The following is an 18,953-nucleotide window of genomic DNA, read 5'->3' as shown; positions in this document are numbered from 1 at the left end:
GGTGGATTTTACCTATAGATAGCAGGATTTCAGCCCCCCCCCCCCCCTAAAAATCCGCCACTCTGCTCAGCCTTAGTGAAGGCAGATGCAGTCCACGAGGTGCAGGTTGTACAGGGACTTTGGGCAGCAGAGACTGGCAACAGCCCCCCTCTTACACACAGGTAGGAGCTGCCTCTAGTTATAATACAATCACAGTGGCTGGGTAGCATTCTCTGCCTGCCTCACTGCCACCAGCTGATTGGTGAATGTCACTCTGCTGGTTTTTGTGTTCCGGGCTTACACCTATTCTATGGACAGGAAAATGGCGGAAAACGACAGAACAAATTATCATTATTACCTACTGTATATATGAAGTGAAACTGTATCAAGAGATTACTTCTCAAGGCCAAGTCATTTCCATGCAAATATTGAAAGCGTAACAATTTTATCACTTCATATGTGTGCATATAAATACTGTATGTGAAATTTCAGATTTTATTTTGAGTAATGTCTCAAAACCAAATTGAAATCTATGCAGTCAGCCAATTGCTAACATGAGAAATACACCTTTTTCCAATATATGATTTTTATTGCAGAACTGGGGAAACGAGACACGGCGACGCTGTGTTTCTGTTCAACACTTTTAACATTTTGTGGCAACCAGATTATATTTATAGTACATGAAAGGCAATACTGCCATAACAAGCTAACAGCTGCCTCAAATCTTCAAAGCAGAAGCCTTCAGCAAAAGCTATTGCTAGGAGAATTACTGTGCTTCATACAGGCTGAAGACAAGAAAGCAAAATAACCAACAAGACAGCAGAGGGCGCTACAGTCAGTCAGGGACATGTAGAATGCTGCAGCTTTCTGCACATGTACAAAGTATGGAACTTTAGTTTTGAGTAAAATATTGTATACTGTACCATTAACATATAAAGGGCTCAATCCAATTAGGGACAACATTGACAGCAGGAAACTTCCTAACCTCTATATAAGACATATTCTCACCTCTATATCATCCCAATTTAGCACATAAATAGCTCATTTTGTCTGCAACCCCATAGGGATGCATAATAAGTTGTGCAATATCAGGGCTACCATATGTGTAATACCCCTTTTAGACCGCAAATGTTGGGTCATAACTGGGATTAGGACACGAGTCTGTCTCAGGAGCAAACCACCATTTGCAGAGTGTAAGCTCCCCATCCAACCTGGCTTATTGTCGGGTTGCTGACGTCATACAGGGGTGGGAGTAGTGGTGCATCATTAGGGGGTGGGGGTGGAGCAGGGCTTGGAGCTGGCAGTGCTGCATCCTCCATAGTGTGAACTGGACCTAGGTCGCTCGACCCTGGTTACCCGTTCACACTGCACCTTAACCTGGGTCAGAGCCATGTTTATGCCTGGTCGTCACCAATCCTGGTTGCTTGGGTGGCGCTTTCACACAGGATACGGTCATTGGGTCACCAGCATGACGGTAGACAAGCATTAGGTCAACACCATTAGGTTGACATGACTTTAAGTCAACATGCAGGAAGGTCGACATGACTTAAGGTCGACATGGGTTAGGTCGACAGGGTCATTAGGTCGACATGGTTTTTTTGAGCCAAAATGTTCCGACAGGCAGTATTTCATGCCCTACCATCCACTAGGGCATAGTGGGAGAATAAAATAGTGTGCCGAGCTAGCGAGCCACCCGAGGGGACACGGTGGTACATTTCGGTGTCCATGTCGACGCAACATGTGCCGACAGGCGGTATTTCATGCCCTACCATCCACTATGGAGTGGTGGGCGAATAAAATAGTGTGCCGAGTGCAGCTAGGCAACGTACCCGAATGTTGATTGTGTTGACATTCCGGTAAAAAAAAAAAAAAACATGTCACCTTTTTCAATGTCGTCCTTACCCATGTTGACCTAATGACCCTGTCGACCTTACCCATGTTGACCTAATGACCCCATCGACCTAAAGTTATGTCGTCCTTCCAGCATGTCGACCTTCCTGCATGTCAACCTTAACTCATGTTGACCTAAATGCATGTCGACCTAATGGTGTCGACCTAATGCTTGTCGACCATAATGCTGGTGACCTAATGATCCATACTCCTTTCACACCAAACCTCGACCCTGGTTGGTTACATAATGACCCGGCAATAACCCGGGATGAGAGTGCGGTCTAATGCCCCCCATACACGGTCCGTTAATCGGATCCGTTGTGTGCTTAAACAGCACGGATCGGATCGCATGCCTAGTGCATGCAGTGTGCATGCACTGCGATCCGATCCGATGTATAGCTAGTACAAAAAGCTTGTGCAGCACATACTTTTTGTACCGTACTATGTGATGCGCGGGAGCGTGCATCGCATAGTACAGAACGGAGCCATACACAACGGACCGTGTATGGGCTCCTTTATGACTAATGTGCACACTACATTGCAGGCATTGCACTTAAGTAAACTGACCTCCTAAGCTTTTTGTTTTATAGTTTTGCAGTGTACATATAGACAAATGAGTCTAGCTGGCAGCTCATTAGCATACAGCATTTTCTAATTCCATCACTTTCACACTATAATTAACAGTATAGACAACACATTTAAGATTTCATGGCTTCAGGTGTATGTACTTACTGGGAATAAAACAATTGGAACTGTTAAGGTTACTGCCACAAGTACTGCCAAACGGACGCAGAGAAGAAGGGTGTCAAATCTGTACACTTTTGTGTAAGTGTGAAGTAATTCGTCCTGCACTTCGCCTGCAAGCATGGCAAATAGAAACATGATAGTTTATTTATAAAAACAGAAATACCAAATCAAAAAACAATAAATAGAATCAAAAGCTTACCTAAGCTTGAGATGAAATAAGCACCCTGTTTTTGTAGTAAGAATTAGTAGAGCAGTTGTCATTGGTGGTTTAGTCATAGGTACTGGTTGGTTGCAGGTCAGGTGGGTTAGCCAGTAGTGACAGAGAGGGGGGAGGAGTCTGGAAGGTTATATAAGTCTTGGCTGAGGTAAATTATCCCTCTTGCCATTTTTGGATTCCCTGGAGATTGCGGTCCCTCTGGAGTCTGGATAGGATAAGTATCGCTTTAATTGCTATTTTTCTATATCTCTATTCGCTCTAAGTTTCATATTCTTTATTCTATATCTTTGTGCAAAGCTTTCTTCTCGTTTTAAACTTTTAATTTTCTGTCCTCTTTCCACGGCTTCAGTGGCTGGCTGCTGCTGCAGTCATTTGCTGCGCCTGCGGGTTCTTTTAAGGTTTGTGTGGTAAAAGTTTTTCTGTAGGTAGTGGTATGTCTCGCCCTCGCCGCAATGCGCCCCCTCCCCGGCGGCTGGTGGAAGCGGCTAGGCCGTTGCAGGCCGCCGCGTCCTCCCAGGTCTCCAGGGGAGCGCGCTTGTCAGCGGCGGCGGCGGCGGGGGGTTCGCGCCTGGCCCCCGCTCCCCCAGCTAACTTGGCGGGAGTGAGAGGGAGGGCGCGCGGGCGAAGTAGTTCGGCGGGGCGGGTGGCTGCGCGCTCTGCCGGGGTACAGGTACCTGTAATGGCGGCCGCGGGTGTAGGCACGCCGCGCCCGTCCCCCTCGCCTTCCGGCCTGCAGGCTTGGTTGGCTAGGGGGGCGCAGGGCAGGGGGTCACCTTCCCTGGTTACCAATATTCAAGGGGGGGGATCTGGGTCGGACAGTGGAGGTACAGAGACGGCGGCTAGCCCCGCCCACCTGTCTCAGGCGGACATTTTGTCCACAGAATATTTCCAGGCAAGGGGCAGTCCCACAGCTTCAGGAGCTGGGGACTCCCACCAGCGGGGGCAGTTAAGTAACTTGTCCCCTGCCAGCAGGCAGCGGGATCTTAGGGTGTGCGATTGGCAGTCACCTCAGTCAAGGAGAGGGGCTTTTTCACCCATTGTTAGGGTTAGGTCATCCCCTTTGCCGGGCTTCGCCCAGCCCCCACCTGCTCCAGTATTAGTACAGGGGCCGGTGTCGGTAGTGCAGCCGGCAGGATTGCAGGCAGTGGGTGAGCTAGGGAGCAATGTAGCAGCGGCACAGGCAGCTCAGTTTAGGAGTTGGTCCCCATACTTTAACACAGCAGCCCAGCAGCAGGGGGTGCAAGGGCAGTGGCCAGTGGCGCCGCAGTGGGGGAGCATGCAGCAGCCATTTTATCAACCGCAGGGTCAGGCTTGGATTAACACGGTCCCTGGTAACATGGGCCAGCAGTTTTGGCCAGTAAATCAGGGATTTGGGCAGGCTCCAGGTGGCTTTTATGGCGTTATGGGGCAGCAGGGAGTAATCACATCAATGCAGCAAGGTAATTTTCAATTGCCACCCCCACCACCGCCCCCGCCCATGCCAGAGGCCACACCCCCCAGGGTAACTGCAGCGCTTCAGCAGGTAGGGCAGGGAGGGGGGCCTGTCGGGGCGCAGGGTGGCAGTGAGGAGGTTATCGCAGTGGTTGCTGATGAGGAAAATGTTATGAGCTCTGTGCCTGTTAGTATTCCTTTGCAGGCGGTTTCGGATGGAGCAGGGCCTGGGAGCGTATCTGAAGTCCTGGAGTCTTCGAGTCAAGTCGCAGTGGGCGCACTGCGCGACGTGGGACAGTCGGTTGGAGCTGAAGAGCAGGCAGGGCCGTCAACATCAGGAGCAGGTGAGATCTCGCGCTCAGTGCGGCAGCAAGCGGAAGGGTCGCATTCAGACAGTTCATCTGATTCATCCAGCTCGGATGGTAGGCCGCGCAAGCTGATGAAGTACTTTGCGCAAAAGATTAGGGGAAAGAAAAAGGGAGCAGGGGGTTCAAGGAGTGCGGCTAGTAGCGCAGCCAGGGTAGGTCCGGATGCATCGGGTGACGCGGTGCATTGTTCTAATACGGCCATATTAAGGGGTGTGAGGTCAAAAATTAGGGACAAAATCAGGAAGGGACGTTTCGTGGACATGTTTGCTATAACACATGAAGCAAAGAAGGAATTGGATGAGGCCAAGGCAAAAGGCCCGGCAGCGGAGGAGGCTAGGAGGTCTTATACCAACTGGCTGGCGGGGGCTTATGTGTTTGCAGCATGCTACACGGAGACCAGGCCATCGGAGCATATGAATATGTTTAAGTATTTTCATCTAATACATAACATGTATTCAACAGGCAGGGTTAATGCATGGAGGCAGTACGATGAGCTTTTTAGGAAAAAGCAGGATGGGGAGAGAGTCTTTAGTTTGGGATTTAAGGACGTGGAGGTGTGGTTGGAAGTTACCCAACAAATGAGGGGGTCAAGTGGGGGCGAAGTAGGGGGGGGGCGAAGGCAGTTTTTTCTTAACAGGCCCGGGTACAGTGTGCCCGGGAGGGGAAAATGCTATGCGTATAACAACGGGCAGTGCTCAAAAGGAGCAGGGTGTAGATACAGGCACGTGTGTTTGCAGTGCAGTGGGGCCCACCAGGCAAGAGAGTGTACAAAGCCAAGGGGGCAAGCAGCTGGGAGAGGAGAGACTGGGCCTGGCAATAGGCAAGGCGGAGTCGCCAGTTAGGATTGAGGAGTTAAAGAGGTGGTTGAGGCTCTATCCTCTTAGGGAGGAAGCAGCCTTTTTGTTGCAAGGGTTTTCAGAGGGTTTTCGTTTACCAGTTGTAGATAGGGTTATTGCATCGGCAAATAGGAACCTGAAGTCAGCTAGGGATTTTCCAGAGGTGGTTAGGAAAAAGGTGCAGAGTGAAGTGAGCTTAGGCAGAATGGTGGGACCCTACAGGGAACCACCAATAGAGGATCTTTGTATTTCTCCGCTGGGGGTGGTGCCTAAGAGAGAGCCTGGGAAATATAGATTGATTCAGCATTTATCTTATCCAGAAGGGGGCTCGGTGAATGAGGCGTTAGATCAGGAATTTTGTAGTGTAAGCTATGAATTGTTTGAGCATGCGTTAAGCTTGGTGCAGGGTTTTGGGAAGGGAGCCTTGATGGCTAAGGTAGATGTGGAATCAGCTTTTAGGATTTTGCCTTTGCACCCGGATTCGTTTAAATATATGGGTTTTAAGTTGGGAGGAGAGTTTTACATAGACAGATGTTTACCGATGGGTTGTTCGGTTTCATGCTCATTCTTTGAGTGTTTCAGCAGCTTCCTTCAGTGGTGTATTAAGGTGGGCTGTAAGCAGCAAGGGGTTACCCACTACCTGGATGACTTTTTGTTAATAGGTCCGGCGGATAGTGAGGTGTGTAGTGAGTTACTGTTTTCAACCAGTGCATTGTTTTGGGTGCTGGGGGTGCCGATCGCAAAGGATAAGACAGAGGGGCCGGTTAGTAAGCTATCTTACTTGGGCATTGAGATAGATACAGTAGTGGGTATTTGCAGGCTTCCAGAGGAAAAGGTGTCGAGGTTGAAGGGGCAGTTGGAGGAGTTCTTAAAGGTGAAAAGGGTCACTTTAAAGCAGTTGCAGTCATTGCTGGGGTTGTTAAATTTTGCCTGTAGGGTGATTCCAATGGGCAAAGTTTTTTGTAGAAGATTGGAAAGGGCTACGGCCGGGGTTAAGAAACCTCATCATCAAGTTAGGATCTCGGCGGAGTTAAAAGAAGATATAAAAGTTTGGTTATGTTTCGTGAGGGATTTTAATGGAGTTAGGATTTGGCAGGAGGCGGTGGCAAATGACGAGCTGCAATTATTCACGGATGCATCTGGGGCAATAGGTTTCGGGGCTTATTTTAAGGGGCACTGGTGCGCGGAGGAGTGGCCGGAGGATTGGAGGGTGAGAGGATTTACTGCTAGTATGTTGCTGTTAGAGCTTTTCCCAATAATAGTGGCAGTGGAGCTATGGGCTAAGCAGATTGCGGACAAGAACATTGTTTTTTGGTGTGACAATTTGGGAGTAGTTCACTCAGTCAACAATCAGAGGTCGGATTGTCCAAGGGTAATGCGTTTGCTTAGGCATCTTATTCTGCGTTGCTTGCAGGAGAATATTACTTTCTCTGCAAGGCACGTCCCGGGGGTAAAGAATGAAATAGCGGATGCGTTATCAAGGTTCCAATGGGATAGGTTCAGGAGGCTGGCGCCAACAGCTGATATTGATGGTGTGTCATGTCCTTCTCAATTATGGCAGATCATCGAGCCGGCATCGAGAGTTTAGCCCTGAAGGCTTTGGCCCCAAGTACGCTGAGAAGTTACTCGGCGGCTTGGAACGAGTGGTCGGTTTTTACAGCAAGGTGGGGTGAGGGTAAGTGCCAGGAGGAAGTCATGTTAGAGTTCGTTTGGGCTTGTCACCAAGAAGGTAGATCTAGGGCTGCAATGTCTGGGGCTTTGGCGGGAATAGCTTATTTCGCTAAATTGAAGGGTCAAAAAGACCCTACTAAGTCATTCATTTTGGCTAAGGCTTTGAAGGGGTGGGCCAAGGAACAGAGGACAGGGGGAGATTTGAGAAGGCCGATAGATCAAGGGTTACTGCAGGATTTAGTCACGGCAGTTTCGGGGGTGGCAGTGGATGAGTATGAATCAGCCTTGTTTGGTTTAGCATTTGGGCTGGCGTTTTTTGGGGCATTTAGGATCGGAGAGTTAGTGGCAAGAAATAAATCGTGTGGGGTGTCTGGGGTTTTGAAAGAGAATGTGGTGATTAAAAACGATTTAGTGTTGATAAAGATTCAGAGATCAAAAACGGATCAGCTGGGTAGGGGGCGCTGGATTTCTTTGAAGGAAGAGGAGAATAAAGGGATCTGTCCGGTTGAGTTGGCAAGCAAATTTAATTTGGTTAGGCCAAAAGGGGGGGCTCAGTGGTTAGTACATAAGGATGGTACGCCATTAACTAAATTTCAATTTTCTAGTGTGTTTGGTAAGTGCTTAGTGGCCTTGGGCATACCAGAAGAGGAATATGGTACTCATTCCTTCAGAATTGGGGCAGCAACTTGCGCAGCGGTTGCGGGCAGTTCAGAGGAGGCGATAAAGCGGCTGGGTAGGTGGAGATCGTCAGCTTTCAAGGCGTACATAAGGGGGGATAAGCTATAGAGAGCGCGCTCCTGGCGAGTTTGTTTTTTAGGTAACCCAGGGCCATAAGCCGCCTGCCTTTTATAAAGGGGGATTGGATGGCGTTTCACTTTTTTCCTCTTAAAATCTGAGGTTTTGTGTTGTTCACATCCATCTGGGTAGCCTAAACAACTCAGTTTACCTTTCCTTGGCTAGTTGCTTTAGATACGTTAAGTAATTTAAGTTTCTAATGGTTATCTTATATAATTTTATTTTAGGTTCGGCTGATGTGGTGGGTAGGGTGTGGATTGTAGGACACTCATTTATATATTGGGCAGGAAGGCATGAGAATAGGACCAAAGGGGCTGGTAGAGTGAAGTGGATTGGGGTGAGAGGTCTTTCCTGGTTTAGATTATGGGACTTATTATTGATTTCGGAGAAGAAGTGGGGTGCTCCAGATGTGTTGATTATTCACGCAGGTGGCAACGACTTAGGGTCGTGCAAAGGCGTTGAATTAATTATAGCAATTAAGATTGATCTTCAGGGCATAAAAGAGAGATGGCCCGAAGTGAGATTGTATTGGTCGGAGATGATTCCGAGGAGGGTATGGAGAGGGACACAAGGAGGAGCTGCATTAGATAGGGTGAGGAGGAAGCTAAATGCAGCAGTGTCCAAGTTTATCTGGAGCATGGGAGGTTTTGTGATTAGGCATCCGGGAATCAGATATGAGAAGGAGGAGCTTTACAGGGCAGACGGAGTGCATCTGAATAAGGAAGGGATGAAGTTGTTTGTCACAGCCTTGTTGGGAGCGCTGGGTATGTGAGGATTTCTAGCTGGGTGGCGGACTCTGGCCTGCGGGGGCGGCCATCGTTTTGGCGGAGAGCATGGCTCCTCGGTTGAAAGAGATTAGCGTGACAGAAATTGGCTAGCATTTTCCCTGGGAGAGAGGCGAGTCGGTCACTACCTTAGGGGAGGACCAGGTCACCATCTTAGGGAGGGACCAGTGCTCTGCCAGTTAAGGGAAGATTTGAGCTACTCAGTTAGGTTACGCAGGGCGTGGCTATGGCCACGCCCATTTTTTGCATTGATACATAGGCGATTGCCGAGGGCCATGCTTCTTGGGCCACTTTTGATTAATCCTTGAATTTCCAGCCATTCGTTTAAATAAATTCTGGCTGTGACCTTAATTTTCCAATTTACACAGTTGTCTGAGTCATTATTTATTGTCTCCGAGTCAAGTTATTTGTGTCCGAGTCTTTATTTTATTAGCGTAAGAATTCTGAAGGAATAAAACATATGGGTGACTTAATAGAATCAAAAGCTTACCTAAGCTTGAGATGAAATAAGCACCCTGTTTTTGTAGTAAGAATTAGTAGAGCAGTTGTCATTGGTGGTTTAGTCATAGGTACTGGTTGGTTGCAGGTCAGGTGGGTTAGCCAGTAGTGACAGAGAGGGGGGAGGAGTCTGGAAGGTTATATAAGTCTTGGCTGAGGTAAATTATCCCTCTTGCCATTTTTGGATTCCCACCCACCCACCCGAAGTAAGAAAATTTTGTTGTGTAAGTGCAAAGGTTTAGGACCTTGCAGGAGGAGGAAAAGGAGAAGTTGCATGGGCTGAGGGCCTTGCAAATTGAAGGGCGAAGGAAAAGTGCAAAGGTTTAGGACCTTGCAAGAGCGTTGGAGGGCGGAGAGCATGGCTCCTCGGTTGAAAGAGATTAGCGTGACAGAAATTGGCTAGCATTTTCCCTGGGAGAGAGGCGAGTCGGTCACTACCTTAGGGGAGGACCAGGTCACCATCTTAGGGAGGGACCAGTGCTCTGCCAGTTAAGGGAAGATTTGAGCTACTCAGTTAGGTTACGCAGGGCGTGGCTATGGCCACGCCCATTTTTTGCATTGATACATAGGCGATTGCCGAGGGCCATGCTTCTTGGGCCACTTTTGATTAATCCTTGAATTTCCAGCCATTCGTTTAAATAAATTCTGGCTGTGACCTTAATTTTCCAATTTACACAGTTGTCTGAGTCATTATTTATTGTCTCCGAGTCAAGTTATTTGTGTCCGAGTCTTTATTTTATTAGCGTAAGAATTCTGAAGGAATAAAACATATGGGTGACTTATTGCAGAAAACATATATTTCAAATAGTAGATAAAATACTTATACCAAAATCAACATATTATAAGATATTTAACAGAATTTAGATATCTAAATACATAAAATGTGTGTTATTATTGCTGTGACTATTGATGAGATAAGATAATAAGGGTAATGGGCCTCTACTGTATGATATACTGCTCAAGCACCCTCTGTATGCCTCTGCACATACACAAAACATGGTTTTGCCCCTCGGGCGGCGTTACATTCTGCCCACAATAGAATGTAACACTATAAGTATACACTTATACACTTAAGATTTTGAATCTTTGTCATTTTGAAGTTTAGATCAGTGGTTGTCAACCGCAGTCCTCAAGTACCTCCAACAGTTCACGTTTTGCAGGTCTCCTCACAGAATCACAGGTGATATAATTAGCTCCATCTGTGATCTTTTAAAATGTGTCAGTGAATAATGAGTGCACCTGTCAGGTGACCTGGAAAACGTGAACTGTTGGGGGTACTTGAGGACCAGGGTTGGGAACCACTGGGTTAGATTATGGACTTTGCGAAGTTAGAAAATATTTGAGTGATATCTTCCGATGTCACAAGATTTGGGGGGCAAATATTAAGAATTCCCTGAATGCATGTGAGGTATGATTTTCCCTGTTTTGACCACATAAACCACCCTTGGATTTCCATAGGGACTGCTAAAATGTCAAATTTACCAAGCTCCAGAACACAAAGCTTGTCTTAGTAGCTAATGCAATCCTAAAATAGCATTAGCCATTGCAGCCTATGATTTAAGGTGCGCACACACGGGGGCGATATTGGCTGAAATCGCTGGGAATATGGTCACTGAGCGACCATATTGCCAGAGATTTGGAGTGCTGCTGCCGATAAATCGGGATTCCGGCGTCAGGATTTTGAACGCCGGGATTCCGACCGCCTGGATTGTAATTGCATACCTTCTCCAAGTTTGACTATCCTAAATACTGTTCCAACTATTTAAGCAGTGGCCCCCCAAAAGAGTCTTCTTTTTTCTACTGTTTGTCATATGTTGTTACTGGGGAGCACCACCAACCCACCCTATATTCACCTATAAGAGGAATACTTTTTGGTAGTTGGTTTTACGTCAAATTTTTGGGCGCATCTCAGTGAAAATACTGTTCTTCTAACTTTCCTGGAATGTCTGGAAGAGTCCAGAATGGAGGGAAAGCACTTACAGCCTACAAAGGGAGTCTTGGTACCAATTGTCATTTAATCCATAATTCTAACCCTATCGCCCACTGTAAGTTGCTGGAAATGGCAGCTTTTATCAGTAGGGGACTGGTCAACAATCCAGGGTAGCTCTGCCACCATTGTAAAATGCCACAAATTACTGCTTTAAACAGCAGCAGGTAGGGCCAGTAGGAGATTGCTGAGCCATTGAAGTTGGTCAATGAAAGTAGGCATGTATGCCATAGCGGCATTGTTTGTGGTACAATAAATGCTAATAGTAGTTTCCAACACTAACTAGCCAGTTGCCACTTTCTCTCAATGGCACACTCTCATCGGTACACCAGAAGGAACATTATGGGGGTTATTCTGTTTGGTTTGCAAATGTAACTCTCTCTGCACATGTTACACATCAACCCCAACTGCAGTGCACATGGTTTTGTCCATTAAAGAAGGACTTTTGCAAAACAACCAGAATAACCCCCAGGTTTTCTTTCTGTCTTGGCAGCAGATATCTACTCGCAGTCATCTGCAACTTTGCAGATTAGTGATCCACTCTAAATCAGGTCCTTAGTGTGCTACAAAAACACTGTTCGCGCAGGCTGCAGGGGCAGAGGATGTAGAGGCATGTGGGGAGGAGCAGCTACAACACTAAGGGCCAGATGTATCAGGTTTCAAAAAGTGATAATATGAAGACTGATAAACAGCCAGTCAATCGTCTCCGAACTGTCATTCTACAGCCTGGGTTTGAAAAATAACAGGTAGGATCTGATTGGTTGGTCATTTATCACTCTCGAATATTTTTGAAGCTTGATATATCTGGCATAAACACTCACTCTCTAAGGTGTAAATTTACTAAAGCTTCTAAAAATGAAAAGAGGTTAAGTTGCTCAGAACAACCTCAGATTTTGTCTATGATTTCTCTATTGCATCCTAGAAAATGATAGACAAAATCTGATTTTTTTGGTTGTTATGGGCACCTTTAACTTTTAGAAGCTTTAGTAAATGTACCCCTAAGACAGATCCTCAATTGTAAAGTAAGAAAGGTGATGGAGAGGAAAGGTGGTGCTGATGTGTTAATGAATTAGAAGGATGATGGAGGAGAGGAGGTGCAGGAGTGTGATGGAATTCGCAAGGTGATGGAGGAGAGGGTAGGGCTAGAGTATAAATGAAGAAGCAGAGTGATAGAGGAGAGGATGATGCCAGATTGCAAGTCTAGGAACAGAATGATTAAGGAAGGGATGGGACTGGAGTGTTATGGAGGAGAGATTGGGGCCAGAGTATGAGGGGAGGAGCAGGATGAGGGAGTAGAGGATGGGGCTGGAGTGTGATGAAAGGACAAAGGTAATGGAGTTGGGGGTGTAATCAAAGGCACAGAATGATGCTCTAAAGGATTGTATTTTATTGTGAGGGAAGAAAGGTGGGTGATGGAGGAGAAAATGGGGCCAGTGTGTGAGGGAAAGAGAAGGGTGATGGAGGAGAGGCTGTAGTTGGTGGGATGGAGCAGGGTGATGAAGGTGAGCATGATGCAGGAGAGTTAGGGAAGAAGGAGTGTAAGAGAAGTAGAAGGTGTCAGAATGGTGCGCTCGGCACCTGTCCCCGGGAAAGCAGCAGTAGCAGCATCAGCCCCGTAGGCTTATTTGTCCCTCTGCATTTCCAGTCCCTGCTAGTGGGCAGCCTCGTTTCCCGTGCGACCTGTCCCCATTGGCTTTGTGCCTTTTAATCTGTCGGCGTGCCCTTTTGTGTGTGTCTAGCGCTGTGTGCCAGAGAAGGAGCTGCCCACACTAGTAACCTGACAGGACGGCGCCATCATTGCTGTGCAGAGTGTCCTGAGCCCAGGCACTTCTACCTGGTGGGGGAGCTGTCAATCACCGCCGCCAGCAGCCCTGTATATAAGCCGCAGCACTAAACCTAAAGTACCTCCACCAATACACCTGTTGTACACCTGCCTGCTATATACTTCATATCTGCAAGTTAACCCTTTCAGCAAGGGTGTAACTACCATAGGTGCCGGGGGTGCAACTTCTATGGGGCCCAGAGCTGAGAGGGGCCTACTTTGCCTGTCAAAGTATCATGTTCTGTATACATTTTTCAGCACATGTGATAAATAGGGGCCCTTACAAACTTTTGCTATGGAGCCCAAATGTATCTAGTTACACCACTGCCTTTCAGTTCCTGTACCAAAATAAACCAACCCCACAAGCACCACTATATACTCTACAACAGAATGATGATGAAGTAAAGCATGGGGCTGAAGTATGAGGGAAGGAGCAGGGTGCTGGTGGACAGGACTGGGCTGCAGTGTTAGGGAAGAAGTAGGGTGATGGAGGAACTGATGTTGCCCATAGCAACAAATCAAATTCTACTTTTTTATCTAGCACCAGGTTGATATAGACAACATCTTTACTTCTAAGAACCCGCACTTAAGTAAATATAGCCCATAGTGTCTAACGGACTTGATCACAAAAATACATAAAACATTATTGCAACAAGACAGTTAAGCGATGTTTTACTTCTGCACATGTGCATATGCTGGGTGCGAGCGGGCATGGCAAACCGCTAGTTCACCATCTCGTTCACACCCAGCAGGGTGGGCGGAGGGTAGCGGTGACGGGCTGCGCCCATGGGAACGTCCAGCATTTCATGGGTGTTCCCATGGACATTAGGCAGTGACGCGGGTGCCGTGGGTGAGCAGCTGACAGCACCTGACACCCTCTTCCTGTACAGGGAGCACGCAAAGCGAAGACACCAGAGACTATCTTAGTTTTGCATGCACCTTCCATCGAATGATTTGGCCCTCTCACCCAAGGCTGCGAATGGATGTTTATGCAAAGCATTCATTCGCAGCCGTGAATGGGATTTGCCAAGCAGGGGAGGCTGTGTGAGCGGCATTTAATCCACACGCAAAGCTACGAATTTCGCTTTTCGCATTTATTGGACCTCATCTTGGGAGTGCCGGCTAAAATACGCTGCGTATATATATATATATATATAGGCAGTTAGAGCAGTATGCACACCAAACAAGATCAACTGTAAAGTGCTGTAGCCATATAAATGTCAATATGCAAAAAATTAGAGGCCAGCACAATGAAATAAATGTCCAAAAATATTTTATATGTAGCAAAAAATCGATTCCATCAGGAAAAGACAAGGAGTGGACACACCAATGATGAAGCAATACAGTCCAGATACATGGGAATTACCACATCCAATAGAAGTAATGTGGTGGTCCACTGCGAGGGTCACTGATGCCCAACAATATATACATACATATATCCCCCTACAGTTACCCATTGACCAAGTTTATATTGCCTTTACCCTGTGTTTTGATAGTGTAATATTCTCCCATGCAGTTGCGGCCAGTAATGACAAGTGCAAGGGTGCCCCCCTGTCTAAAGTGCCCCGGGCTTAATCTGGCACTGTGTGAATGTTCTCGTTGCTTTAATGGGGTGTGGACAGCAGGATCTCTGCATGACCCCAAAACAGTGTGATGCTGGAGGCATTAAAAACAATTGTGATGTTATTTGGTGTAGCAGCGAGAAATAAAGTATTGTAAACATTAGCTTTTTGGCCATTATATAAAAGCCCTTTAACCTGCACAGAGATTGACCCCTGGCACGCATTCAACTCCAGCAAGGCACTCCTTTAAAAATCAATGTTATGTGCATTACGTGGAAAGAGCATGACTTTAGCAGCAATGTGAAAAATATGTGAGCCCAGTAAGAGAGCCATGCCTCACTCTCACTTTGCATTACTTAAGTTTAAGGATCGCGACTTCAGAATTACAGTTAGGAGTCTCAGGAGTCTTATATGGTTATTTTCATCCAACCCCACAAACAGACTGCCTATTTGGCTTATATTAAAGTTCTGATGATCTAATGGGCCAGAATGGCCATGTAGAGATACCAGGGATGGATGAGCAGTTTGGCTGCAGGCATACTACAGAAAGTAAGGGGAATGCCATGAGAGACTCTTGAGTTGTGACCACACCCCCTTTTTTGTGCAGGATGCCGCTGTTGGCCATTTGACAGTCGGGATCATAAGCGCTACATCCTGCAAATACATACCGTACATTTTTTAGTATGTAGGGTAAATACTGGCTGCATATGGCCCACATACGCTGTAAAGCTTTATTTGTACACTGCAAATTAGATTTGAGTTTGAACACGTCCTGCCCACAGCTATATCTCTCTGCACATCTTAAATCTTCCCCACCTGCATTGCAGCATGCTTTTACCAAGATGCACTTGCTCTTTCTTACTTTACAGTATTCCCAAGTCTGAATTTGGCCCAGTTTTTGACTTTCTGTTTACCTCCAATCAACTTGTCTCATTGTATCACTGCCAAGTACATACAGCCCTAATGCCCCTATATAGTACAAATCGATTTGAAAGTGACCCTGAATCGCAGTGTTAGCCGCATTCGATGCAGACTCAATCCCTATGTGCGGCCCCACGGCATTGGGTTCAAAAGCAGAAATAGACTGTGCAGGCAGGTATACTTCTGCTTTGATCTAAAGCATTGCCATGCTGCTCAATACATCCCCCCCCCCCGTGTGTGTGCCCTCCCTCCCTCCCTCCTGGCAATGTCTATATCAAATCGATATCGACCGTTGACAGGTCGGCCTGTGTGTACACCCAATAACTTCCATAGGGTGCTCTTTTTTTATCATATTTTTGCCTCAAGTAATGTCAACTCAAAAATGTCTTCTACCAAATTACCAGCATATTAATTTTAATGATGATAGTGAACTACAGAACTGTAGAAATTTAAAAAGCTCCAAAAAGCTAAACTTGGCCCCAATTTCCAAGTAATTGTAGCCTATAGGATCCTGCCCTGCACATGGCCAGTAGGTGATCTGGGCCCAAACCAGACAGTAAAATAATTGATAACTACTACTTTACTATTTACTTTGCTGTTATGGCCTCTATTAAAAAACAAATTCTGGTACTTGTGTATTTTCACGGGCCCACGATGTTGATCGTACGGCATCTCATTGCATCACATCGCATGCAATATAGTGGCATGCAATGCATGCGATGCGATCTTTAATTGTAGAAGCATCCGGATGGGTGCTTACAATGTTTAATGCACCCCCATTGTCAACGCCACCCCCACTGTCAACGCCAACCCAAAGCATGGCAAGCGCAGCGAGCCCGCGAGGGGCGGCAGTACGCCTTCTCCGACCTTTTCATACCCCCACTATCCACGTCAGCGTGGAGTTGATCTTAGATAGTGTGGTGAGCGCAGTGAGCCTCCGAGCCCGAAGCGCGGCGAGCCCCGCGAGGGGACGTGGATTACTTTACATGTATTCCGCGTCCCTGCGTGGGGCTCACTGCGCTCGCCACGCTTCGGGCTCGGTGGCTTGCTGCGCTCGCCACACTATCGAAGATCAACTCCACGCTGATGTGGATAGTGGGGGTATGAAAAGGTCAGAGGATGCGTACCGCCACCCAGCGCGGGCTCGCTGCGCTCGCCACGCTTCGGGTTGGAGTATATAGTGGGGGTTGCGTTGACAATGGGGGTGCAGTTAAAATTCTGGGGGCATTTAACATTGTATGCACCCATCAGGGTGATTGTACAATGAAAAATCGCATGGCATGGCATCGCATGCCATTTGCTGGCATGCGATATTTAATTGTACATTCAGGCTTTTTCACGCAGAAATCGCATCGCATCGCATACCATCGCATACCCTATTTAGTGGTATGCGATGCGATGGGCGCAGTGATAATACACAAGTACCCAAATTCCAAATTAGCCCCTAAAATTCATTGTTTATCACTGCAATATGATAAAATGTAGAGGTTCTTCATTATAGACATTATAGAATTATAAAGGGATCATTGCCCCATGCATATGGCTCTTGCATCATCCTCATTCGAAGGTTGTGCTGCCCCACTCAGGTGTTATTTACCCGCCCATCCAAAGCGGGGATATATCTGCAGATGTGACAGGCCATCTGGATGTCTGTATGTGTGGTCGGTTCAATTTCTGAGGTGGATGAGGAGCAGCTTCAATTGTAAGAAGCATCTGGCTACTATATTGCTGCTCCACATTGGCTGCAATTTGGGGGGCATTAGAGCCTTGGATAGCCCATGCCTTAATGTTGCCCCTGCCACCACATGATCAAAACAATTATCTCCTGAAATACTTGGTACAATTTATTAAGACCTGTCTCCAAGGGCCTTATTTTGGTTCATTCTTTCTGACAAAATCCTTCTTAGATGGACAAAACCATGTGCACTGCAGGGGGGGCAGATGTAACATGTGCAGAGAGAATTAGATTTGGGTGAGTAATTTTGTTTCTGTGCAGGGAAAATACTGACTGCTTTATTTTTACACTGCAATATAGATCTCACTTTGAAGTAAAACCCCACCCAAATCTAATTCTCTCTGCACATGTTACATCTGCCCCACCTGCAGTGCACATGGTTTTGCCCATCTAAGAAGGATTTTGTCAGAAGGAATGAACCAAAATAAGGCCCCAAGATAGGAAAATGCCTGCAATTTGCTGGTAGGGTGCAGGGTATAGCGATGTGATTGGCGTCTTTTAGCAAATCTCTCCTGAGATGAAAGGCCGAGTTAGTTGGTAAGATAACAAAATATTAAAATGTTATAGTCCTATAATGATATTGGTTTAAATAAATTATTGCTATGTATCATAGCAACAAAATATTTTGCTTAGGGAGACATATAGCTATAAATTACATATGTGGAGTACAGATAACAAAGCTATATATTCTATATACCGGAGTTCTTGGTCTGGGAGTGTACACCAATAAACATCTGGAAAATCTACATAGAACATCTAACATGCTTCCTCTTTTCAATAAAGAGTTTTAAGATGTATTGTCCTTAGGGTGCTTCAGGTTTTATTTTCTGTTTGTTCTATAATTCCTGTTCTACAGTCAGTTATTCTTATTGGAATTCATCAATATGAGATATTATAAAGCTACAACATACATTAAAGTATTTCTATAGATATTTTCTAATGAAAACCAATATTAGATAATTATATTTATAGTATTTATAGTAAATGAAATGGTTATAATATTTGTAAAAAAAATCCTTTATAATACCCAGTAATCTTCTTTTATAAGGCTCTAATTGATAATGCTCTATTGGCGTTGCAAAAATAATAATACTGTAAATAATAAAGGGAGGAGGTTATACATTTCATTCATGACAAGCGCCCGTTTTTCATTACAAGACCCCATATAAATGTCATTTCATGACAGCCCCAATGAATGTCCTACACATTCCTTTTATTAAGGCTCCTGGTGCATTAAGATGAATTTGCATAAGTGCAAGTCCTTGGATGCCGCTGCACTTGCTTCAACAGCGTGAATTCCCCAAATAACTTGAGGTTAATTAAATGATCGATGTCCATGCAGCTGATCCAATGCTGCATTCTCAGATGCAGCAGCAGATCACAGAAGCCATCAGGAACATCTATTACAGAAGATGCCTCATTTCCATTAGCATAAATCAGCGGCTTTAGTGATTGCCATACAAAGCATTAACTGGGAATGATGAGGCACGAGTATGCTTACTTTTACACCCACATTCAATATTTACCTGGGCCCAGGCTTGCTAGAGGGGCACGGCGGGGGCCCTGGTTTGACCCCCCTTCCCCCTCCATCCCTCTGGGGCAGCACACACCTACAACATGTGCTGTGCTGACAGCAGGATCAGCATGAGCATCTCATTGACAGTGTGTCAGCACAGCACATGCTGTAGGTATGTGCTGCTGCTGCTGCT

At 46.2% G+C, this 18,953-nt stretch overlaps 1 protein-coding gene across 2 annotated transcripts in view; it reads right to left on the bottom strand.

The window, feature by feature from the left end:
• The window catches only part of SLC38A4 (solute carrier family 38 member 4), an 82,088-nt gene that overhangs the window by 10,052 nt on the left and 53,083 nt on the right, over positions 1-18,953 (bottom strand). For both annotated transcript variants that reach the window (XM_083182644.1, XM_083182643.1), the window contains exon 13: positions 2,602-2,726. In XM_083182644.1, coding sequence (XP_083038770.1) covers positions 2,602-2,726 — 125 coding nt within the window. The remainder of the gene's footprint in view (positions 1-2,601; positions 2,727-18,953) is intronic.

Source organism: Crinia signifera, chromosome 4 (genome assembly GCF_055691185.1).
Source record: "Crinia signifera chromosome 4, ASM5569118v1, whole genome shotgun sequence".
NCBI lineage: Eukaryota > Metazoa > Chordata > Amphibia > Anura > Myobatrachidae > Crinia > Crinia signifera.
The sequence above is the reverse complement of the archived record's forward strand: the minus strand, read 5'-3'. Positions and strand labels throughout refer to the sequence as shown.